Genomic DNA, 25,500 nt, shown 5'->3' with positions numbered 1-25,500 from the left:
TTCAACCCCTGTGCATTCAGGGATGTGAAAACAATAGCCATCATTGTTGCAGAAGAAGGCAGGGGATGCGCTCCAGGTGGGAAGGAAAGGGTGAGAACAGAGAGAACAAGGTAGATTGAGGCAAAAGAGATCAGGACAGCAGCAGGGGAGAAGTGAAGAGGAGAAGCAAAGCCGGAACGGAAAAAAGAAGAGCAGAAGTTAGATGAGCAGTACACCTGTTGGTGTATGCGGCCTGACCAGACTATCGGTACAGGCAAAATCAACAATTAAATCAACCCGTTGCGCAATGCACGGGGTAACCCTATGTGGAGATAAGCCCAAGAATAGTGTGAGTAAATAAGATGAACTATATAACAGTGCAAATAAATCAACTTTGGTAAGAAGGGAGATGCAGAGCCCCTCTCCCATAGTGGGGTGGCATGGGGTACAGCCCCGGGTCCAGCACTGTGAACTACCATTACGGAGCTAGTGGCAGAAATATCTGCTCGGGTGTATAATATAACAACGTAGATCAAACAGTCACAACAACTAGATAAACCAACCCGCCTTCTGTGAAACCCCCTGTAATATTAACAGTAATGAAAAATGTAGACCTGGAGCATCACCATGGAAAACCGCAACTGTGTGCGTGTATGATAAATGAAATATCTGAGAGTACATTAGGCTAGGTCACGGTAGAGTGACAGTTCACGCGGGACCAGGATTGTTTGCCATTGGTAAGAGGCATCACGGCTCATGTCCCGTAGGTGCAGGTACGGATGAAGAGAGTAGTGTGTAGCGACGTCTGCTCCGGGAAGGGCGTGCTGCACGTTGACCACGGGGAGCCGCGTCCATGAAGGGGAACGGAGTGGTCCTGGTATTGTATGATGATGTGAAAAGGGTGCCCCCAGCGATACACGACTCCTGTGGCCCTGAGCACGTCCAGCAGCGGTTTCAGCAGTCTGCGCATCCTCAGCGTGTGGCGGGAAAGGTCTGGCATGACCTTTATGGAGGCACCATCAAAATCAAGGGGACCTTTATTCCATGCCTTCTGCATGATCTCTTCCTTGACTGTGAAGAAATTGACTCTGCAAAGCACCTCCCTGGGTACATCCGACGCCGGGGGCCGAAACGATTGAACCCTATGCACACGGTCCAGTTCCAGGTGGTCGTCTGGTGGCTTATCTAGATACATATTGACTATGGCCACAACAGTGGAACACAATTCAGGGCCAGTGGTTGCCTCAGGTATGCCCTTCAGCCTAACATTGTTGTGGTGACTTCTGTTCTCGGTGTCGTCTCGCTGCAAGAATACAGTAGTCAGGTGATGCTGAGTGGCCAGGTGGGCAGATTCTAATGCTGACATGGTGATGGTGGCTTCCACAGCAGTGACCCTGCCATCTAGGGAAACCACTTGCTGTTTAATTTCTTGCACCTCTGTCCTCAGAGCCTGCACTACTTTAGCTGCCATACCCTCCAGATCAGCTTTAGTAGTGAGCTGGGGTAGAATAAACCTCCATGTGACCTCTGCCCCGTCATCTCCTGCAGTGCTCGGGAGCCCCGACCTCACATGTGAATCAGTCAGTGGCATCATTAGGGTCAAGATGGGAGAGGACTCTCGATCCGCTGCAGATGTGTGGGGTAGGGGGCCCGCAGCCGACTGTCCGTTTGACCGCTTAAGGGAAGTGTTACTCACTGCGGTGAGGCGGCCAGGCGGCATGTTGGAACGGGTCGCGGGCTGCCCAGACATTGATCCGTGGCCGAAATAGCGCCGTATGCCGCGGATTGTAGCCGACGGGGATGTGCTCCGGGGTCTCTGGCTGTTGGACATGCGGGGAGAGGGAGTTACAAAGTCAGCTGAAGGAGTCTAGGAGAGGAGGCCGTGCCGAGCTCCGGAATAGCACGTCCTCACGCTGCCATGTCTAGGTCACGCCCCCTCCAAGACATTTTTGACAATTTCATGCTCCCAACTTTTTTGGGAACAGTTTGGGGATGGCCTCTTCCTGTTCGAACTTGACAGCGCACCAGTGCACAAAGCAATGCCCATAAAGACATGGATGAGCAAGTTGGGGTGGGGCAACTTGACTGGCGGGGCAGTGCACAAAACAAGGCCCATAAAGACATGGATGAGCAAGTTTGGGGTGGGGCAACTTGAATATATATATATATTGTATATGTGGGTGTGTGTGTGTAAACAGTATATCATAGAAGTGAATACACCCCTCACATTTTTATAAATATTTTATTATATTATTTCATGTGACGACACAGAAGAAATGACACTTTGCTACAATGTAAAGTAGTGAGTGTACAGCTTGTATATTAGCAATGCTGGCAGTACTCGTACGTCTATATCCCAAAGACAACCTCTGGATATAACGCTGAGTATGTGCACTCAACTTCTTTGGTTGACCATGGCGAGGTCTGCTCTGAGTGGAACCTGTCCTGTTAAACTGCCGTATGGTCTTGGCCAACCATGCTGCAGCTCAGTTTAAGGGTCTTGGCAATCTTCTTATAGCCTAGGCCATCTTTATGTACAGCAACAATTCTTTTTTTCAGATCCTCAGAGTGTTAACACCAAATTTAACACACCTGCTCCCCATTCACTCCTGAGACCTTGTAACAAGTTACATGACACCGGGGAGGGAAAATGGCTAATTGGGCCCAATTTGGACATTTTCAGTTAGGGGTGTAATCACTTTTGTTGCCAGTGGTTTAGACATTATCCTCCACCACCATTACCCTTTGCAATAAATAGGGCAAATGTGCCTACATAGACCACTCTAATAATCACAAATAAAAAAAATCAGGTCTGATGTGTTTGTGTGGTCCTGTGTATATATTACGTACATGTTTGCAAAGCTACTGCTAATTAAATAGGCCCGTGGCAGAAATGGGTTTACAAGTGCAAGAGCTGTAGTAGTTATTACTCTAATTTTTATGTTATATCTTTTTCTTTCCTTAAAATGTAAAACTTTTGAATATTTTTGCAGATATCCTAAATGAATTGTTTCAAAGAGAAAACCGGGTACTTCATTATTGGACTCTTAGGAAAAGACGACTAGACCATTGCCAGCAATATGTTGTGTTTGAAAGAAGTGCTAAACAGGTTAGTCATTTTTTATTGTCTTTCTCAGTGTTAGTCTCCTGAGGTATTAACTGTTGGAATACACATAATTGCAATATTACTGGTATGCAAAAGTTGCTGCAGATCTTGTGATTGTTTTAGTATTTGATCTCAGCTATCCATTTCCCTAACCCCACATTTATTGCTATTTTAGGCCACATTCATATTGTCACGTTGCACAAATGTGCACCTCGGTGATGCATGTTTGTGGGCGTGTGTCCCCATTGATTTCAAATGCAGGAAATTAGTGCATGTGTTAGGCCAGGGCTTAAAATTTCCACTCACCTGCTCGCATTTGGCAAGTGGAAATAAAGTGAGGGCGAGCCAGACACGCTCTCTCCCTTCTTTCCTGCACTTACAGTTTCCTCCTCCTCTGTCCTCCTACGATCGACTCCGGCTGCTGTGTTTTTGTTTAGACAGGTGACAGGAGACGTGTCTATTAGAAGCCGGCGTCTCCTGTCACCATGGATACCCGCTCTCTACTGCGCATGTGCAGGCAGACGGGACTATGAGCTCGAACTCAGTGGCCCGGCATCTAGCTATAGGCGTTCCTGTTCCCATGGCAGCACAGGTCGGCCTGAACTAATGGCCGTGTGCTGTAATCCTTGCTTTGATCTGCACGCTGCTATTTCCCAGGAGGGGGAGACCGATCTGCAAAGGGTCATGGACGTAATTTGAGCTCTGCAAGCAGGTACTCCAGTCTATTTTTTAGGATAGTTGGAAAACATTCCCTTTCATGATTGTTTAGGTTTATTATTTGAATTATCTGGCAGGAAATGTGACATCATACTGATGCCATAGGAAGTTTGGGGCAGTTATTGACTGTTTTTCTATTTGGTGATTAGGTTTTTCTTGTATAAAGTGTTGCTGGGAGTTGTAGTCCTCTATAGCTGGTGCCATTCTGCATTTTTGTATAAAGTGTTGCTGGGAGTTGTAGTCCTCTATAGCCACTATCATTCTGCATTTATATATAAATTGTAGCTGGGAGTTGTAGTCCTCTATCCAAAAATGCAGAATGGTACCAGTTATAGAGGACTACAACTCCCAGCTACACTTTATATATAAATGCAGAATGATAACAGCTATAGAGGACTACAACTCTCTTGTTGTAGTCCTCTATAACTGGTGCCATTCTGCATTGTTGGATACATTTTCCTTTATGTTTACATTGCTTTATGGTAATATTGTAAAATGTATTTATTTTTGTAACTTTATTCTGAATAAAACATTTAACAATGTAATTTCATAAGATAATTTAAGAGGGCGTGTTTAGGGGCGGAGTTAAGGCAGGGTAGGGGTTGGGTGCGGCAACTGGTGGCAAGTAACTTTCGGGCCTGGCTAGTAGCTCAAGACTTGAAATTTTAATTTTAAGCCCTGTGTTAGGCATTTTTCTCCATGCATTTGTGCACATTTGTGAACGCGCGGGAAAGCCAAATGTTTGCCTGGCCGTGTTTTGGGGGCCATTAACTAGTTATGGCACTGCAAGCGTGTTCTATGTTTGTTGAATGTTTCCTTGAACGCACGCTGACGTACACATTCATGGAATATGCAGGTGTGTATGCAGCCTTAGCTGTTTTAACCTTTAATTTTCTTCCCAATACAGTATGCATTTTGTTATTGATTGAAATACTTTTCTAGATAACTTGTTTATTATTATTATTTTTGGAAGGCTCTTGAGTGGATCCAGGATAATGGGGAATTCTATATCTCCACACATACATCAACTGGTTCTACTATTCAGCATACTCAAGAGCTTTTAAAGGAGCATGAAGAATTTCAAATCACAGCTAAGGTATGTTAAAGAGCATCTTTGTACTGTTAACATATTTGATCTCTACTGTTTATTGTTTTATTCTTGCCACATGTATTAGTAATTTTTGAAAATATAATATTATATAATATAAAAAATACTAATTTCACAAAGCTAACACACCAGGATAGGGACACTTATTTAAAAAAAAGGAAGTTCAGGGAAGTGTAGCTGCTACAGTTGAAGTCAGCTGTTTAGAAACATAATGACTGTAAGTGCTTGGGCAAAAATGTAAAGACATACTTTGCTGGGCTATTTGTTCGGGATTTAATATTGAAATAAGTTTAAAGGTTTTTTTTGCCTGTATCTACTACTAGCAAGCAGTAGATATAGGCAAAACGTTAAAAAAACGCTTTAACAGCGGTTTAAACTTACCCTGTTTTCGTCGCGCGTTCCCGCCCGAGAATCCAAAACTGCTCGTGCGGCCGCAAAGCATCTTGGGGCGGACACATGCGCAGTTTGGATTTTCGGCCAGGAGACGAGCAGAGACGCAAGGTAAGTATATGGACGCTTGCACCCGCATGCAGACACCGTGGGGTCAGAAGTGCCAGCAAGCAGAGAGCAGTCAGCGCTGGATCGGACAGCCGCCGCACCGCTTTAAATCCGCTTTTGTAATCACAGCGCCACCTGTCTCAGCAGTCACTAACTGCAGCTTCTGTCACAGCTTCTGTCATAGAAGCTAGTCACAGAAGCTACAGTCTCGAGTGCTCCATAAGGCGCGCCGGACCTCCCTGCGTCCTATGGTCCGGTACGTCCTATGGACCGCAAAATGCGGTAACATGGATCTTAAGATTCTTACAAAAATTCTTGCCACTAGACTGTCCAGGGTTATTGCCAGCGTTGTCGCCCCGGACCAAACAGAATTTATTCCCCAAAAGTCTACGGGCATTAATCTTAGAAGACTGTACACCCACACCCAAATTATTCATGATAACCCGGGTGCCAGAGGTATAGTCTCCCTGGACCTTGAGAAGGCATTCAATTTGGTTGATTGGAGGTACTTGCAAGCAGTTCTGGGGAAACTGGGATTTGGCCCTGTATTCTGTAAGTGGGTGGCGGTATTGTATAGCCAGCCTAGAGCAGCCATAAAAATGGGAGGGAATTTATCCTCAAGTTTTCCGATCCATAGGGGCACAAGGCAGGGATGCCCGTTATCACCCGGACTGTTTGCATTGGCGATAGAACCAATTGCATCTGCTATCAGACAGTCCGTGGGGATCCGGGGTCTTAGACTAGGCAGGTTGGAGGAAAAAGTTGACATGCATCAATCCCTCATAGAGTCACTTGATATTTTGCGGAGATTCGCTTCGTGCTAGGGACTGTCTGTTAACTGGTCTAAGTCACAATACCTTCCTTTGGACCCTTTAGATCATGCCTCAATAACATCTACTACACAGTTGCAACAGGTCGCCAGGATTAAGTATTTGGGTCTGACTGTATCCAACTCTGTGTCAGAATTTGTGGCGCTTAATGTCTCCCCTGTGATAGCCCAGTTTAAGGCCCGGCTCTCGGTATGGAAAAATTTGCCCCTGACGCTGATTGGTCGTGTTAACCTGGTTAAGATGAAACTGCTTCCTCTGCTCCTGTATACCTTACGTAACTCCCGGGTGTGAATACCAAAGCAGATTTTTAGAACGTTTGATGCCTTGGTGTCTGAGTTCCTTTGGAATGGAAGGGCACATAGGATCAGATTGTCAATCCTTCAACTTCCGTGGGGGAGGGGGGGGTGGTTGGCGGTCCCTAATTTCTACTATTATTTTCTGGCAGGTCAGCTGACGGTTGCTCACAGGTGGCTCACGGTGCGGGGCTCGAATCCAGCGGTCACATTGGAGGCTGCTTTGGTGGGATCATATGAAGCCCTAGGTCATCTGGTATATAGGGGCAAACACTCTCCGCACCGTCAGACACCCTCCATGAGAGCGGTTCTGACGGCTTGGACTGCAGTGGAGGGCCGGGTGGTGGAGCCTGGGAAGTCTCTATCCCCACACACACCATTGTGGAGAAATCCTAGTCTTAGTCAGTTTTCGACCATTCTGGACCCTGTGGTGTGGACTTCTAAGAAAATACTTACAATAAGCGATGTTACACAAGGGGGAGAGTTACGCCCATTTGAGGACCTCCGGACCACACATTCATTGGCAAATAGCCACTTTTTCAGGTACCTCCAGTTGCGTCATGCCTTCCGTACGCCGTTCCCTCGGGGCGAGCTGACCCTCTACATTTCTAGGATGGAGGCCTTACTACGCACTGAGGGGCTCGTCATATACAAGACACTGTCAGTCAAGGGTAGGGAGGCCTTGGAAGGCTGTCACAGAACATGGAGACTAGACTGCCCTGACTGGGTCCAAGGGGACGAGGAGGAGATTTGGGACAGCCCTATGACCACCCTGATTTCCGCAAGAGACAGGTTAATCCAATACAAAATAGTCCACAGGGCATATTACACGCCAGCTAGGCTGGCCAGGATGAGGGCCTCGGCCACTGTTAAGTGCTGGCGGTGTCCACATGAACCGGCAGATCTCACCCACGTTCTATGGAGTTGCCCAGCGATTCAGTACTATTGGCAGGGTGTGACAGACCTAATGACAAATTTCATAAATACTCCAATCCCACTTACAAGCAGAGTGTGTATTCTGGGCCTGGTGGATGATATTGTGCCTTCAGAAGCGTTGCACACTCTTCTGATCTACTTATTATTCTATGCAAGAAAACTCCTAGTCCTTAACTGGAGGAAGGCGGAATCTCCAACACTGGGCGCATGGAAGGCGTTGGTCAACACCTCACTGCCATTACACAAGGCAGCGTATGCCGGCAGGGGGTGCTCTCAGAAATTTGAGAAGGTATGGTCAGGGTGGCTTGCATCTAAAACTACGCTAGGGGAGTGATCACTTGTCTTGGGGATAGCTGGCCGGAGGGGTGTTACCTGTGAAGGTCCCTCTGTTACTTTTTACATTCCATTGGGGGGTATTTCAGGGGGGGGAGGGGACTGATCGGGGCTATTGTTTATGGCGATTATGTAGGAATTGGCATATGTTATGCCAAAATGTATTGATAATGTGTTGTTGTCTAGGCACCATGTTGGTGTCATGTTGTACGCTAAACTATGCAAAATTAAACTTTTTTTTTTTAAAGTGCAGTTTAGATTCCCGAATAAAGATGGAACCTTGTCGTTTAATCTGACGTTTAGAGCTTGTCAGTTTTCCATGCAAAAAACATGACAATGTTACATGAAAAACCAATAAATTAAAATGGAAAGTTATGGTATGGGTATCAATAAAAAAATACATTTATAAATATTGATGTGGCACCATTCTCATTGCTGTATCACATTTTGCAGAAAAGTTATGGAGCATAATTGCACATACCCCTCATCATTTTGAATTATTTTGATGCAATTTTGACCTGAAGCTGTATCTTGGAAACGGGAGCCAATTAATACGCAGGGCTTACTTTTCCTTTATTAGTGACCCAATTCTGGTAAAATTTAGCTACTCTCCTTGTAGACCATTGCAATTTGTCACATTTATCCTTAATATAAAATAAATGTCTTCCAATTTGTTTGTGGGGGAACAGAAGCAAAGGCATCAGCAAAGCATGGAAAATAGGGGGGGCTTCTACGGGACACAGAAGCGATCTGGCGACAGGTAAGTCGCCAGAATCGCTTCTGTTGTAAAGCCGACCGTCGGCTTTACAAGTTTAAACAGAGTCCCGGCGGCAATAGCCCCGATGCTGGCGACATACACTGTACGTCGTCAGTCACGAAGGGGTTAAATTGTTTAAATTTAGGCCAATGACATTGGTGTTTTTTGCACATATGATTGACATTTGTCATCATTGATTGATATTTAGCGCTGTGTGTTGTATATTTACATGTGCATCAAAGATCCTGCTTATGGTCCAGTATCTCTTCTACCAACATGTGCAGCTAGAGTATTAGCTGACAGCTTGTCTTATGTGTATGACAACACGCTGTAGAGGAGCACTATAATTCACAACACAGAGATCTACACCAGCATTCTCTCTTTTAGCACTAGCTGCCATGAGGTGTACACCTTAAAGATCCAGTCAGTTCTGTCGAGCACTTTTTCTGGGTCTGTTGACCAGATGAGGCAAGCGATTTGCTCGAGGGTTACCCAGTAGATAAGAGATATGGCCTGACCCCACTTTGTTCTCTGCCATTTTGATTTTCATAACAGCCACTGCACAAAGCAGAATGAAAACAAACAGCTTAAACAGTTAGATTTTATAACAGAGTGTACTCATGGTGCCGTTGAGGCAAGAGTCTACCGCTAGTAAGAAAATAAAGGGGGGGGGAGTAAAAATATATTGCCAGTTCTGTCTCTTCCACATAGTCACCAGTGTGCAGGAAGCCCACACACAAGTAGAGGTTATAATATGCCTGCAAGTACTTAACAGAAGTAATATCGTTTTTCACTCTGGGCAACTTGCAGTGTTACTCCCCAGGCTTGAGTGTGTCATTCTCATAAAGACAGCCTTAAATACTCTTAGCACAATTGTCAAATCCCATACTCTCACAATTAGTAGAGGCAAGATATCACTCGAGTGCCAAAGAATGAGTACACATCATGAGGCAATATTGCCTCTTGCGCCCTGAGACCTATCCAACTGTGGGTCCACAGGGTGGCACATGCATTTGTGCCTATTACTCACTACCTGATGGCCTTCTTTTTTACTTTTCAAAGTATTTTATTGGTTTTTAACAAGAGAGAAATGTAACATCGGTACATAAATGTTTACACGTATAGTAATGTCATATAAACGTATAAAACAGCATGACAGTACTAACATTCTTGAGTCAGACAGCCTATATAATGTGGGCTCTTAATGAGTATACATAAAAAATTGAACAATATTAGATATCTGTCAGATAAATGCATGAAGTCGACGAAATCTCGGGGATCCTTGGATGGGATCAGCAGTTCTGTGTGTGAAGGTAAGAACAGTAGAGAGAAAAGAGAGGGGGAGGGGATGGGAAGAGCGCTACCAACATGCTCACTCAACATTGTCCTAATTGGCTGGAGCAGGTTTGGAGAGACCTATTATCAAAGAGTCAATAGTCGTCAAACAAACGACAGAGGTAGGAAATGTGCGACCCATGGGTCCCAGAGTTTTTCGAATTTGGGCATGCAGTCCAGTATGCGGGCTGAAAGCTTTTCGTTATGGAACACCCAGTGTACTTTATTTCTTACTTCTGATATTCTGACATTGATGTTTCGTAACAAAGACTAGAGGCCACCACCTGAAACTGGTAGAAAAAAAATTCAAACACAAGGGGCGAAGGGGGTTCATCTCAGTTCGTGCGGTTAGGGTCTGGAACTCGTTGCCACAAGCAGTGATTTCAGCTAATAGTGTGGAATCGTTCAAGAAGCTTTTGGACGATTTCCTGAGAAACGGTAATATACAGGGGTACAAGTACTCCTAATAACGAGATGACTCAGGGATCTATACACACACACACACACACACACACACAATAGGTTGGACTTGATGGACATGTGTCTTTATTCAACCTCAAATACTATGTAACTATGATATACTTCGTCATCCAGTCTCTTGCTATTGTGCGTTTGGCCGCAGACAGTATCTGTAACATTAGTTTAAATTGCAAAGTAGTAAGACCTATTGGTCTAACATTAAGGAGGGCTTCCTGTGGTGTAGGTGAAATATGTTTGTTCAGTGAGACAGAGATAATCTGAAAGACTTTCCGCCAAAATGCGCCGCAACCGGGCATGACCACCACATGGGAAAATATGTACCACTGTCACCACATCCCCTGGTACAGAGGCCATCGCTTGCCGGCACAAAGTGTACCGCCTGTGTAGGCACTATGTACCATCAAAGGAGCACCTTATAATTAACCTCAAGAGTCAAAGCATTTTTGGAGCATGACTTGGTGCTTTCCAAGATTTGGGACCATGTGTCTTCGTCGATCGTGACTTGGAGATCTGCATGCCATCGGTCCATATACTTGTGATGAGGTGGGCCTGCGCCATTCGTCAAGAAGGAGTACAATTGTGAAACTAAACCTGGGGTATGGGGGTCTTGGCTGCATACTCTCTCATATGGTGTCATGCGCGGAGAGGTACTGGGAATTTTATTTGTGATTGGATGGAATGTTTGATTTGGAAGTATCTAATAGTTCACGGGAGGGGAAGCCAAATTTAGATTGTAGGTCAGGGTATGGAATGGCTCCATTGCCATTGATGAGTTTGTTCAGGAGTGTCACCTTATTCGAGGCCCAATTATGGAACAATTAGGGAGATTCAAGACCCTGGAGGAACATAGGGTTTTGGAGAATTGACATTAGGGGAAGTTGTGGGGAAATAAGGCCACTAGAGTATTTTACCGAGTCCCATATCCTGAGGGAGTGCCGGGTGATGGGATTAGTGATGAAGGATCTGGCATTAGGTCATATCCACAGGAGGTTGTCAATGGCTATAGGGTCGCACATATACCAAGATAAGAAAGAGAGGTAGGTTCCCACTGAAACGGGAACTTCTCCTCCAGTGGTGTTATGAGGTGGGTTGGTAAGGATAGATTAAGTATTTTTAAATTAAGCTGGCTTAACTGACAAACCTGAAAGCTCTTTGAATCGATCTGGAAGCGATATTAGGTTAGGGAGGGATATATGTGGTTCAGAAATATAGAGCAGGATGTCATCCAGCAAAAAGGCAAATTTTATGTTGTTGCCCTGCCACTGAGATACCCGTAATATCGGGGTGTGCCCGTATTAGTGCAGCTAAAGGTTCAATTGCTAGGGCAAATAGGAGGGGGGATAAGGGGCACCTCTGACTCATTCCTCTATGAAGTTGAAAAGGTGTTGATTTGTAACCCGTGTATTTCACGGACACTACTGGTTGTGACTATAGTGTTGAGATCCAGGTGCAAAATTCCTTACCGAATCCCCAGCGGCTCAGCATGCCAAATAGGTAGGTCCATGACAAAGAGTCAAACGCCTTATGCATGTCTAGAGATAGAAGCAACAACGTGATATTTCGTTTCCTCGCTAGGTCTATCAGGAGACAAGTCCTGCGGACTTTGTCCCCAGCTTGGTGGTGCACATGAAGCCTACTTGATCTTTGTGGATAAGTTCCCCTATCAGTCCATTTAATTTGGTTGCGAGCATTTTAGCTAGGATTTTAATATCGAGATTCATAAGCGATATTGGTCTAAAATTCGACCAGTTGGTATTATCTGGGTTCGGTTTTGGGATCATAGCCGCTAGGGATTCCTGTCTAAACCGACCACCCACTTGGAGGGTGTTTAAAGCGTACGTGAGCAGTGGGGTCACTGATTTTGTTGTAATATACTGCTGTGAAGCCATCTGGGCTGGGTCTTTTGTTGGGCTTTTAAGTGATTTTATGGCCGCCTGCACCTCAAGACTTGTTATTGGCATGTCCAAGGAAGTGTGTTGGGTATCAGTAAGGGTTGGCAGTGATAGGTTGGCCATTGTTTGGGTCTGTAGATAAGTGTTCAAGGGCTCGTGAGATTGGTAGAGAGATGAAAGGTGGCGTGCAAATTCATGAACTATTTTGCGTGGGTTGCTAGATAGTGTCCAATCTGACAGTTGTAAGCGAAGTGGTTTTTGATGTAGATCTAACTTCCTCAGTCGGCGGGCGAGTACGGAGTCCTGTTTGTTACCATGAAGGGGGAACTTATGTTGGGTCCTACGTAAACTTTTTTCTGCTATATTAGTTAAAAGAAGATTGAGATCTCGTCTAGCGGTATCTAGCTGTATTTTGTTAAGCGGGGCTGGGTGGGCAGTGTATGCTTGAGTTTGTTTCATATAGTTGTCTTTAAGTGTTTTTAAGCCGGTTTGCCTTTGATTTTTGAGGGAGGATGCATTCACCTCTTAGAACTGCCTTATGTGCCTCCCACAGCGTCATGGGGGAAATCTCTGGGGTGTTATTAAGGGTTATGTATTCCGTAAGGGCTAATTGTAGGGTCGAGCGCACACCATCATCCGTTAACAAGGAGTCATTCAGAGACCATGAGCGATCTACTGATTCCGACCAAAAAGAGGACAAGTGTATAATGACGCCTTGATGGTCTGTCCATGAGAATGGCTGGATGTAGGATCCAGGAATGTAAGTATAAAATTTTCACGCGATGGTATAGAACCCCTGCTGCCCTTCACAGGATCTTTCCCGGGGTAGCCTCAGAGTGCTGGAGCTGTGGCCAAGACGGGGGCTCCATGTTACATATTTTCTGGACTTGCCCTGCTCTTCAGGACTACTGGAGAGAGATCAAGTTACTACTACCCAAGTTTACCGACCGAGTCATTCCACACACCCCAGCCTTCTTCCTTCTGCACCAGAATACAATCCCGAGAAAGGGGTACATGAGATCAGTACTACCGCATCTACTCAATGCAGCAAAAGCATGCATTCCAATACATTGGCGGGACTTACGACCCCCTACAGTGGGAATGTGGTTGGGAAAGGTTGGTGAAATCTGGCGAATGGAGGAACTGATGGTATCGTCCCCAGAAATGCAAACCACCCTTAACAAAATATGGTTCTATTGGGTGGAGTTCCTGCTTTTTCCAGAATATCAAACATACGTTACCTCAGGACCACCCGCAGACCCTCAAATATCCTGATCGAGCCTAGACAGGTGACCCCAGGGATGAGATAATTTGTCTCTTCTTTCTTGTTCCCTGTGTGTGTCTCTTTTGCTGCAGAATCCTACCTATCCATGTCTTGATCTATGTAAGTCTCGTGTTATCAGGATGCATCATCAAAGTAGTTAATCTAGGTGTTCCAGGCATATGTATAAACTGCTACCTAGGTATGATAAGATATTATCATGCGACCTGCTCAATGAGACCGATTACGGTCACATGTTGGTATAGGGAACGCCTAATATCTAGACCAGTGGTGGCGAACCTTGGCACTCCAGCTGAGCCAAAACTACAAATCCCAACATGCATCTGCCTCTGGGAGTTATGTCTGTGGCTGTCAGAGCCCTGCAATGCCTCATGGGACTTGTAGTTCGAAAACAGCTGGAGTGCCAAGGTTCGCCACTGATCTAGACCTTCACGAGACGAGGAGCTAATACACCAATATAGTGAAATTACTTCAGACTGAACGAATTATTAAATTCGTAATTCTAACTCCTCCCCTCCTCTTCCTCTTTCTGTAGGGGTCCCCCAAGGCTCAGTCCTTGAACCCCTCCTCTTCTCCATCTACACCTCCACCCTTGGTCAGTTAATAACCTCACATGACTTCCAATACCATCTCTATGCGGATGACACTAAAATGTATCTTTCCACTCCACAACTCTCCCCCTCAGTGTCCTTGCATGTCACTAATCTACTAAATGACATAGTCTGGATGTCACAACATTTCTTAAAACTCAATCTTTCAAAAACTGAGCTCATGCTATTTCCTCCACCCCGTGCACCTTCCCCCAACATTTCAGTTGTGATTGATAACACAACTATCCAACCCTCCCCTCATGCCAAGGTCCTAGGTGTCATCCTTGACTCGGACCTCACCTTTCTTCCCCACATCCAATCGCTATCCAAATCCTGCCGCCTTCACCTTCGTAACATCTCAAAAATACGCCCCTTCCTCACCAATGGCACCGCAAAACTACTCATACACTCCCTTGTTATCTCTCGTCTTGACTATTGTAACTCCCTCCTCATTGGCCTTCCACTACACAGGATATCCCCCCTTCAGTCTATCATGAATGCAGCTGCCAGACTCATTCACCTTACCAACCGCTCAGTGTCTGCATCCCCCCTCTGCCAATCCCTCCACTGGCTTCCACTCGCCCAGAGGATAAAATTCAAAATATTAACAGTCACCTATAAAGCCATCCACAACTCTGCCCCCGGATATATCTCAGACCTTGTCTCAAAGTATCACCCTAAACGTCCCCTCCGCTCATCCATTGACCTCCTGCTTTCCAGCTCCCTTGTCCACTCCTCCCATACTCGCCTCCAGGACTTCTCTAGAGTCTCTCCCATCCTCTGGAACTCCTTACCCCAACCTGTCCGTCTATCTCCCACCTTGACTGCCTTTAGGCGTTCCCTAAAGACTCATCTCTTCAGGGAAGCCTATCCCACCTCAACCTAACCACTGAACCTTCACATTCTCACATAATTCATTCCCACAGCTACCTCATCTATCATTTCCCCCTCCTCTTTTAGATTGTAAGCCCTCAGGGGCAGGGCCCTCCTTACCATCTTGTCTTGAATTGTATTGTAACTGTAATGTCTTCCTTATATTGTAAAGCACTGCACAAACTGTTGGCGCTATATAAATACTATGTAATAATAATAATGAGGTAAGGCAGGGGGAAGGTTCTGAAATAGCATTTTAATAGTGTTAATATGTCCCAGCCAGTAGAGGTGTGATTTGTTATTATACCATCTAGCCAGATCCTGCTTAATAGAGTTATGAAAGGGCATATAGTTAGCCGAGAAAAGGTCTAAGTATTTAGATGTGAGAAAAATCCCTAGGTATTTCATCTTGGGCTGCCAAGTAAAATTGTAGGGGTGATTTTACATGAGCAACCTGAGTGGGAGGGATGGGAATATTCAGGATTTCTGAATATGTCCAGGGCTTGCCAGCTAGAAGATTGAGGGAGGGAGGGCATCAATTGACCCCTGCCAAACAAGTAGAGAAGGCATATCACAGGAGAATAATAAATACTCTGGAAAGCGAAAAGTCTCTGTCTTCCAATTGTTATAGGCTATAAGACAAGAAGGGTATCCCCAGCGATAGGGTATGCCAGCATTTTGCAGAAGATCCAAAAGCAGTCAAAGAGCTCTGCATTGGGCAAGGATCTTCTGGCCAAAGGAGAGGTCAATCTGAATCTTGGCGCCATCAAATTCCTGAAGGTGTGATTCAGAAAGCTTCTTCATGATGGTCTCCTTTTCCCTGAAGTAATGCAAACGGCAGATTACATCTCTGGGAAATCTCTGAAGGAAGGCCCCAAGGGCGCAGGGCCTGGTGGACTCTGTTGAACATCAAAGGAGTCGTAGGAGGCTTAGAGATAATTGTGTTGAAAATACCCCTTGCGGTATCCAATAGATCGGCATCTGCAGTAGCTTCAGGTAGGCCACAGATACGTAAATTGTTTTGCCTACCTCTATTTTCTTGACCCTCTAGATCAGTGGTCCCCAACCCCCGGGCCACGGACCGGTACCGGTCCGTGGATCAAATGGTACCGGGCCACCCAAGGAACGTGTGCGACTTTCCATGGACGAGAGGTTTAAGGCTGTGACACACTGCAGGCGAAGCAGCACGGCGCACAGGCGATCCTTAGCCTGCAGTGTGTCTAGTGAGTTCCGATCCCCCGCTCTGCCCAGGCGACAGCGTGCGTAGCGCAGCGCCGTGATTTTATAGATATAATTATATATTATATTGCCGCCCACACAGTACTGGTGACATATTCATTTTTTGGTGTAACTGTATTTTATTTTGAAGGCATGTTTAAATACAATTAAATTAAAATTATTAAATCAAAACAATCTAAAATATAAAAAATCAACGTCCCCCCCTCAGCGGGCCGTGGTAAAATTATCAAACGTTCGCCGGTCCGCGGCGATAAAAAGGTTGGGGAGCACTGCTCTAGATGATAGGATAAAGTGTGTTGCACCTACAAGAAGGAGTGCATTTGGGTCTGCAGGGATGCAATGACTGAGGCGTAAGAATCCAGCCTGCTCTCAGAGTCCTTGACTCTGTGAAGCAGATGAGTCATCTCTCCTTGAGAGAAAGAGCGGATGTCGGCATTCGGAGAGCGCTCCAGGAGAGATAACGTCCAACAGTTCATGCTTCGTCGGTAAGGCACGGACCAGGTCATCCATCTGAGCAGTGGATCGCAATTCAGGCTCCTCACTTAAATCCGACCGAGCGGAGGGAGACATCAGGTTCTCGATCTCAGGGAGAGGGCGGTGGAGAGACAAAGGCTGCTGGAGCCTTCGGGGCCTGGTCATGTGGAGTGCCATGATTCGGCGGATCAGCAGAAATGAATCTTTCAATGGCTTTGGAAAACAGAGTTTTGCAGGAGTCTCTGCATTAAGGTAAAACATGATCAGTACCTTTTTTGTGTTCCAAACCCCCCGCATACTTACCTGTCAGCGCTGTCACTGCCGCCGGTCCCCGAAGCAATCCTCCCGTTCCCCCAAACTTCCTGGGTGTGGGGGGAGGATACTGAAGGCAGAGGAGCCATAGGCTCCTTCTGCTGTCAATCACCTTTAGGTGAGGAAAGGAGGGGTGTGGCCCGCTGTAGAGCTGTGTGTGTCTATGGACGCACCCAGCCACTGCAGGAACATGCACTCACAAGTGCCTCCATAGCAGCCGCTTATCTGCTGGTGGCACCTGTGCGGTGGATGGGTGCTTCAGGGACCCATTAGAGAATGAGGAATGGAAGCTTTTTGAAGAAAAATAACATGCAATTTATAAAAAGGTGGGCTTCCTAAATGGGAAAAAAAAAGATGACTGAAGCTTTAATATCACTTTAATCACTATTCTGACACACATTTTAACTCAACTGTGGGCTCCACCCCCTTCCTTCCAGGATGTTGGAGGTTAATATTACAGTGATCAGCCCAGAAAAGACCCATCCCAATGTAGTAGCAATATAAATTTTTTTGTACTTAATAAAGATTTTCTGGATTATTCACGTAAGGTGAAAAGTTTGAAGATGGCATGAGAAGTGAACAATCTAGACCGACAACATGGCTGAACTGGAAAGTGAGCTGCATTGGAAAATGTTTCCCAATCAGCTATTTTGGACTAGATTGTTTACTTCTACCTGCCTTCCCCTGTAGCTCTAAGGCTGGGTTCACACCTGGGCGTACCATAGGCACATTTTTTGCGCGTTTTTAGCAAATTTTTACGTTCAGTGAAACACGCGTTCGACGCTCGTTTTTATACCTCCCTTGCGGTATGATTTTTTTTCCTTTTATTTTCTCTATCTTTTTTTCGTTTTTGTTTTTTTAACTTTCAAACTTCCCGCCGGTTTCTGCCCCCCCTGCGACGCGGCCGCTCACTAGGGACAGAACCCGGACGTCGGCAGCGGCCAGAGAACACAGCGGGGATCGCGGACAAGGTAATTCCTATGCTGTATCCCCAAGTGTGGCTCGGGTTACCGCTTTGTTAACCCCGAGCCACACTCGGGAATACCAATGGATATATGCAGAAAACCGCCCCAAATAAGCTCCTGTACTTGTTAGGGCGTTTTTCAGCGCGTTTCCACGGGCTGAAATATGCCCAGGTGGGAACCATGCCCATAGGGATTCATGGGATTTCACTTGCTGAGCGTTTTTCAGCGCTTCGATCAGCGCTGAAAAACGCCGGGTGTGAACCCAGCCTAAGCTGCTCACCTCCCCCGTGTCTCACTGTGTCCTTGCACTGCTTCCCTCTTCACTGTAACTTGTGCTGTGTGTTTTGCACCTTAATTGAGTCTCTCTCTTCTTGTGTGCCACTGTTACTACTCTTCTCTTGGTTTCTGGTATTTTCTCTACCTATCTCTGTATCCAGTTCCCCGGTGCTTCCACTAGCCCTTTAAGTCTGTGTGGGTGTGCTAGAAAGCCAATTCCTGGAAGGTGTCCGGCCGCAGAATCATCCTCGCCATTAGAAGCCCTGCAGAAGACCTTGCCCTTCTTAGACTCTGCACCTCTAGTGTGTCCCCGATAAAGCACAGACCCTTCGTTTCTAGTCTCCCTGTAAACTATATCCCCGCTTTCACTCCAGTCCGTGCCTTCTGTCCACTACATAGTCCTGAAGCCTATCTTCTCTAGTGCTCCGGTCCACAGTCTTGGACAACACACCGATTTTATTTGTTATAATCGGGTGCCTCTGCTTTCTTGATTTCATGATTCTTGGGGATCTTCCTCTGCCTGCCAGATGGAATTTTGCCTATGTCTATGGGAAGCATGGTATTTTTTATTCATATTTTTCTACATTTGTTCCTCTGTTTTTATGTATTCCTCTAACCCTTCCCACTTCAGGAAATTCTTTGGTTTTTTTTGCTAAAGTCCTTAGGTGTCTCTTTTCTACTAAGGAAAATGTGTGGTAGTTAGCTTTTTTCAACATTTTCAATCTAAATCTTTCTGGCTGCATCTGGGCATGGCGATAACCTTGTTTCTCCTAGAGCAGTGCCCCACGGCACCTTCTTCAGGGACCATAGCTGGAGTGAAGATGTGGGGTTGGCCTGTTATATAGCACTGAATCCTGTGTTAGGCGCCCAGCTTTGCACCTTGTGCTATGTATTGGGTTAGGCTCAGGGCCAAGGCAGTGATGTATCCACACCATTGTGACCCCTTCTGCAAAGATCCCTTAGGCTGGGTTCACACCTGAGCGTTTTTTTAATGCTCGTTTTTCCGCTTGTTTTTTTCACGTTTTTTCATTCAGTGAAACGTGCGTTTCACTGGCGGTATGATTTTTTTCCCCATTTATGTTCCCTATTTAAAAAAAAAAATTTTTTTTACATTTTACTTTTAAACTTCCCGCCAGCTCCGCCCCCTGCGACGCGGCCGCTTGCAAGGGACGGAACCCGGAAGTTGGCGGCCGCCGAAGACACAGCGGGGATCGTGGACAAGGTAAGACACAGGTGTGGCTCGGGGTTACTGCTTTGTTAACCCCGATCCACACTCGGGAATACCAATGGCAACGCGCGTCAAAACGCCCCAAAGAAGCTCCTGTACTTCTTTGGGCGTAGGGGGTTTTGCAGCGCGTTCCTACGCGCTGTAAAACACCCAGGTGGGAACCATGCCCATAGGCAATCATTGGTTTTTCACATGTTGAGTGTTTTACAGCATGTAGGAATGCGCTGTAAAACGCCCAGATGTGAACCAGGCTTTAGGGAGTATGCCGGTCTGAAGTGAGTGCAGCGGAGGGTCAGTGGACATCCAACTTTGTTGGATGTATGACACTACTGGTGGGTAAGTATGTGCCCCTGTATTCCCCCTGCTCCCCGATCCCCCTGCTTTTCCTTTAGCTCCCCGATCCCCCCTTTTCCAAAATATGACTTTTTTGTTGCCTGCATGCCCTAACAGTCCTGACATGGAGCAGGTATGGCTGTGGACTGCTATGGTGCAGGCCGGGGGATTCCTGTTGTAAGAGCATGTTCATTATACCTCTGGTGGCCATCTTGAGACGCCACACTGCTCTGTTAATGCATGGTGCTGTGACCATCTTGGTACTCACCCCTACGGCAGCAAGGAAATCAGGGACAGTGACAGCTATTTTTTTTTCCATGTAAAGAAAGCACACAGACCTTGCCATCATGCTGACACCATCAGCAGTACTATCTTCAGCATTGTCAGGGACAACAGAGACTAGAATCAAGCCCCTTATGAACCCTTTTGTATTGTTATTGTAAGTACCCATTTGGGGCCCCTTATTGTGGCAGATTTCAAACGCAAAGGGATAGGTGGACGTGGGATAGCCAGCAATGCTACTTATCATGGGTACAAGGGGTTACCCGGCATTTCCCTGGGGACTTTGCTACAGATGGTATGTGGGTTAACACACAGTTTAACTTTCTGCCTTCTAATAGGTCTCTGGCCCCCCATCAGGGGTTGCCCACTCTTTCTGTCCCAGTAAGGAACGTTTTGTGGCCTTATTAAATTCTTTATAGGACATATGTCTTCCATGTTTGAGGTTGCACAGGGCGGAAATGTAGTCCCCCTTCTTCCTCCAAATTGGTTTTGGACGCGACCATGGCTACTGCCTTATTGATGGTTACAGGTGCATGACTGTCAGGGGAATCTGCAATGTGTTGCACTTGCCTTTGACCTTTCTGCTTGAATGTTAACAAAAGTACTAGCCCCTGTTCTTGCACTGTTGCATACTTAGGGTGTCCATGCAGTGGGGTATTTGGACATCCTGTTGAAGGCTCGGTCTAAACAGGTCCTGAGGTTGGATGTCCACAGGAAAATTCAAATGGTACAGCATTTGGCTAGGCACTCATCCTACAGAAATCTGTGGTGATCTACCTGGGCCTTCACTTGGAAACTTGCCTGGTGCACACAGGGAAAGTTTCCTCCTTTTGCCATTCCTTTTTCTGTGGCCTTTGGCCTCTCATTCTGATTTTCTGAGTTTCTCATATAGTTCTCCTAAATGCTATGCAGTGGTGCCAAGGGATCTCAGCCTTGTACATTAATCAGTGAAAACAGTGCTCTCACCCTTTTGAAACTATCAGGAATACTTGTCTAATGACTATTTGCATTGTAAAGCTGGCAGAACTTTCATGCAAGGAACCATGTCTTGTTCTTCACAACCTTTTCTCCTGCCGTGAAACATAGTAAGGAAGTCACTCTCCACTGAATGTGGTTCAAACTGTTCGAGTTTTTCTCCTGGTTACAGCTTTTTTCCTACAGTTGGATTGTCTTCCTGAAGGACCTCTCTGGTGTCTCCCTGCATCTTGTTCCACATCTTGAGGTGGATTAAACAGGTCATTGCACATGCCTATTCTGTAAAAAGTAAGGTTCTGCCTTTTTGTGTAAAGGAGCACTCTACTAGCTCTGTCAGTGCTTCTTAGACTATTAGGCATCAAGTATCTGCGTTGTAGGCTTCCAAGGCTGCCACCTGGTATTCTGTTCATAAATTCACCAAGTTCTACCTGGTGGATGTTCAGACATCTGCTGATGCTAGTTTTGGATGTATGGTGCCACAGGCTGCTGTCTGAAGTTGGACATGTTTCTGTGTTGTGGACCTTTCAGGTTTGTTTTGCTGTGTTGCCCACCCCCCATTTTAATGCTTTTGGATGTGCTAGTTGTCTCTGAATTTGGTTGTGTCCTGTACATTTAAGAAAATAGGAGTTTTGACTTACCAGAAAAATCTGTTTCTCGGTGTACAGTACAGGACACATAACCCTCCCCTCTATGTCCTTTGTGTCTTGCTGAAAAAAAATAAATCCTGAGGATTTCCTTGAGTGTGAGGGATTATACACTGAGTGGCCAGATTATTATGACCACCTGACGTTTGTAGGCAAATTAGATATAATTCCGCGCTGAAGTTGCTAGAGGGCCAGACCGCTTCAAGTTCATCCTATCATGTTGATGGGCGTCTCCCAATGGAGATGGCTTCTTCCAAAAAGACAATGCGCCATGCCACAGTGCTCATATTGTGCAGGAGTGGTTTCAAGAACATGAGGGAGAATTTACCTTGCTTAGGTGGCCCCCACAATCACCAGATCTCAATCCAATTGAGCATTTGTTGGACGAAGTTGAAAGAGCCATCAGGCAGCTGGTTCCACAACGATCAAATCTCACAGAACTGGACAGTGCTATTCATCAGGCATGGTGTCAGATTCCTTGCATCACCTTTCAACATCTAGTGGAGTCAATGCCAAGAAGAATCGCCGCAGTATTGAAGGCAAAAGGTGGCCCAACGAAGTACTGATGGGGGTGGTCATAATAATCTGGCCACTCAGTGTATAAGGGCCCTAACAGCTCTAGTTTGTGTCCAATCACCTGATGATACCTGTATATTAACTTGTGGTCTCAAAATTTGCCTTTGTCCTGTACTATACTCCAAGAAACAGATTATACTAGTACCGTATTTGCCGGCGTATAAGGCGACTGGGTGTATAAGACAATCCCCTAATTTTCCAGTTAAAACATAGGTTTTGGGCTATATTGGTCGTATAAGACTACACCACTTCCGAGGCTTCATATTTCCTCCTTCTTGCTGGAGCCATGATGGGGTCTTGTCTACCAGCCATTTTGTTTAAATACACCCACTAATCTGTCAGCCCGCTGGATGTGCGGTAATACTGTATGTACGGTAGCTTCGGCTACATACAGTATACCGCGCTGAGCCAATCACGGCGAGCGATGTATTCTATTAATGAATACAAAGCCTGCTCGGATTGGAAGAGGTTGTGTACATTGGTTGCCGTGATTGGCTCAGCGCGGTATACTGTATGTAGTCGAAGCTACCGTAAAACAGTATTACCGCACATCAGGGGCGGATCCAGAGTCTATTCTCGGGAGGGGCACTGCCAGAAAATTAAGTTTTGCTTACAGAACGGTTAATATTAAGCCGGCCAAACAACATGCAGCCGGCTTCCCTGGCGATCAGGAAGCCGGGCGGCATGTCATTACCCACTGCCGGCTTCCTGATTACCAGGAAAGCCTGCTCCATGCCAGTGGAAGCACCGGTATTGGTATTCAGTATCGGCAAGTACCAAAAGCAAAATATCGGTACTATCACTTGATACCGAAAAACCAGCATTGGTGCATTGCTAGTTTTGATTAAAACATTTTTTTTTGTATTGGGACAAGTAGATTGTCAAGAAGGGCAAGTAGATTCACCCCCCACTTTAGCCTTTGGACAAGTAGTTTTAAAAAAAAATGTCCACACCCCAGATTACACAACAATGCAGAATACCATCAGCTATAGAGGACTACAAATCCCAGCAATAATACATTATACTGCAATGCAGAATAGCATCAGCAATAGAGGACTACAAATCCCAGCAATACCAGTATACAGCAATGCAGAATAGCATCAGCAATAGAGGACTACAAATCCCAGAAATACATATTACATCAATGCAGAATAATATGAAGCTCTGGGTTCCCCGCCTGATGTCTCCAGGGTCTCAGGAGGGTTGTGCGGGCTCTCACCTGGGGTCCAGAGAGTTTCACAGGTGCGTGTAGTTGCAGCAGAGGCGGCTCCCTAATTAGGCTCTCAGGTGGCCAATGCAGATTGTCAGGTGATCAGTGCAGGCTCTCTGCTGGTCAGTGCGGGATCTGTGGTGGCCAGTGGGGGCTCCATAATATTTAGTGGTGGCTCTGTGGTAGCTCCCAGGTGGGTAGTGGGGGCTCCACTGTGGCCAGTGGGAGCTCCCTGGTGATTAGTGGGGTCTCTGTGGTGGCCAGTGGAGGCTCCCTGGTGGCTAGTGTGGGCTCCTTAGTGTAGGCTGACCATCAATCCATAATTTCTGGGGACAGTCCTGACAAATTATGTCCCCGGAAATATAAAATAAAACATTTTTGTTTTTTAATTTTCACCTGATCTTTGGATCCACCGACAAGCCCAGCCTTCCATCTCCCACGCTGTCAGAAGCTGCATACAGCGTGTGCTGGTTGCTACTTAAACCGGCGCGCTGTGTGCAGCTTCTGAGAAGATACGCTATTAGCATAGCGAGTAAGCAGGCTGCACATTTTGCATCGCTCCCGCTACGCTAATTCTCAGAAGCTGCACATAGCGCGCGCCAGTTTTAGTAACCAGCACTCTCTGTATGCAGCTTCTGACAGCGGGAGACGGGAGGCTGGGCTTGTCGGTGGATCCAGGGATCAGGTGAGTATTAAAAATTAAAATATTTTATGTTCCCGAGGACATGTAGCGCTCATTCACACTGGAATCGGCAGGCACGTACAGCTCTGTGCTGCGTGCACAGCCGTATTGGGCAGTTCCCGGGAAGGACAGGTGCTGCGTGTGATTTGTACGCAGCCCCTGTCCTTCTCTATGGGAGTATGCAGCCGTACACCCCCCTACGCTGGGAGAAAGAGAGGGATGCTTTGTCCTTTGCAAATACTTCCCCCCCACCTCAACGTCGGGCCGCTATCATTCAGTTTTGTACTGTTGTAGAATCAGCACAGTAGCAGCAAGCAGCTGGTGCCCAAGACTGAATAGGGGCCCAACGCTGAGGTGGGGGAAGCCTTTGCAGAGGACAGCAGCTGTCCTCTGCAAAGACTTTCCCCACCCCCACGTTGGGCCAATATTCAGCCCTGGGCACCAGGCCAGCTAATTGCTGCTACTGTACTGATCTCTGCAAAGGCTTCCCCCATCTCAGCGTCAGGCCCATATTATTCAGTTTTGGGTACCAGCTGCTTGCTGTTACTGTTGCAGAATCAGCACAGTAGCAGCAAGCAGCTGGTGCCCAAGGATAAATTGGGGCCCAATGCTGGGATAGCCTTTGGCTTCCCCCACATCGGGCCCCTATTCTGCCTTGGGCACCAGGCCAGCGAATGGCTGCTACTGTACTGATCTCTGCAAAGGCTTCCCCCATCTCAGCGTCAGGCCCATATTATTCAGTTTTGGGTACCAGCTGCTTGCTGTTACTGTTGCAGAATCAGCACAGTAGCAGCAAGCAGCTGGTGCCAAAGGCTAAATAGGGGTCCAATGTTGAGGTGGTGGAAGCATTTGCAGAGATCAGTACAGTAGCAGCTGGTGCCAAAGGCTCAATAGGGGTCCGACGCTGTGGTGGGGGAAGCCTTTACAGAGGACAGCTGCTGTCCTCTGCAAAGGCTTTACCCACCCCCACCACAGCGTCGGGCCCCTATTCAGCCTTGGGATCCAGGCCAGCTGCTTGCTTTTAGGGCTTGTTCACACCAAAAGCGTGTGCGTTCCAGAGCGGTAGCTGCTAAAACACACTGCAATCACTGTGAAACTTCCCCCCACGTTTTGGGGCAGGAGGGGGCGTGTCAGTGCATTTAATTAAATTACACCGCTTCCACCCCCGCAGTGCGATCGAACGTGTGGCACAACTTTGCGTTTTGGGGTAGCTTGGCCCAAACGAACTAAAGGTTCACATTGTATACCCCGCGTATAAGACGACCCCCGATTTTCGGGGGGGGGGGGGGGGGGGG

At 46.5% G+C, this 25,500-nt stretch overlaps 1 protein-coding gene across 1 annotated transcript in view; it reads left to right on the top strand.

Annotated features, from left to right (window-relative positions):
• The window catches only part of LOC108794847 (triple functional domain protein-like), a 660,684-nt gene that overhangs the window by 348,572 nt on the left and 286,612 nt on the right, over nt 1–25,500 (top strand). The window contains exons 13-14 of the mRNA XM_018565963.1: nt 2,973–3,088; nt 4,776–4,898. Of these exons, the coding sequence (XP_018421465.1) occupies nt 2,973–3,088; nt 4,776–4,898 (239 nt within the window). The remainder of the gene's footprint in view (nt 1–2,972; nt 3,089–4,775; nt 4,899–25,500) is intronic.

This window comes from Nanorana parkeri, unplaced genomic scaffold (genome assembly GCF_000935625.1).
Source record: "Nanorana parkeri isolate BGI_ZX_2015 unplaced genomic scaffold, ASM93562v1 scaffold904, whole genome shotgun sequence".
Lineage (NCBI taxonomy): Eukaryota > Metazoa > Chordata > Amphibia > Anura > Dicroglossidae > Nanorana > Nanorana parkeri.
The sequence above is the reverse complement of the archived record's forward strand: the minus strand, read 5'-3'. Positions and strand labels throughout refer to the sequence as shown.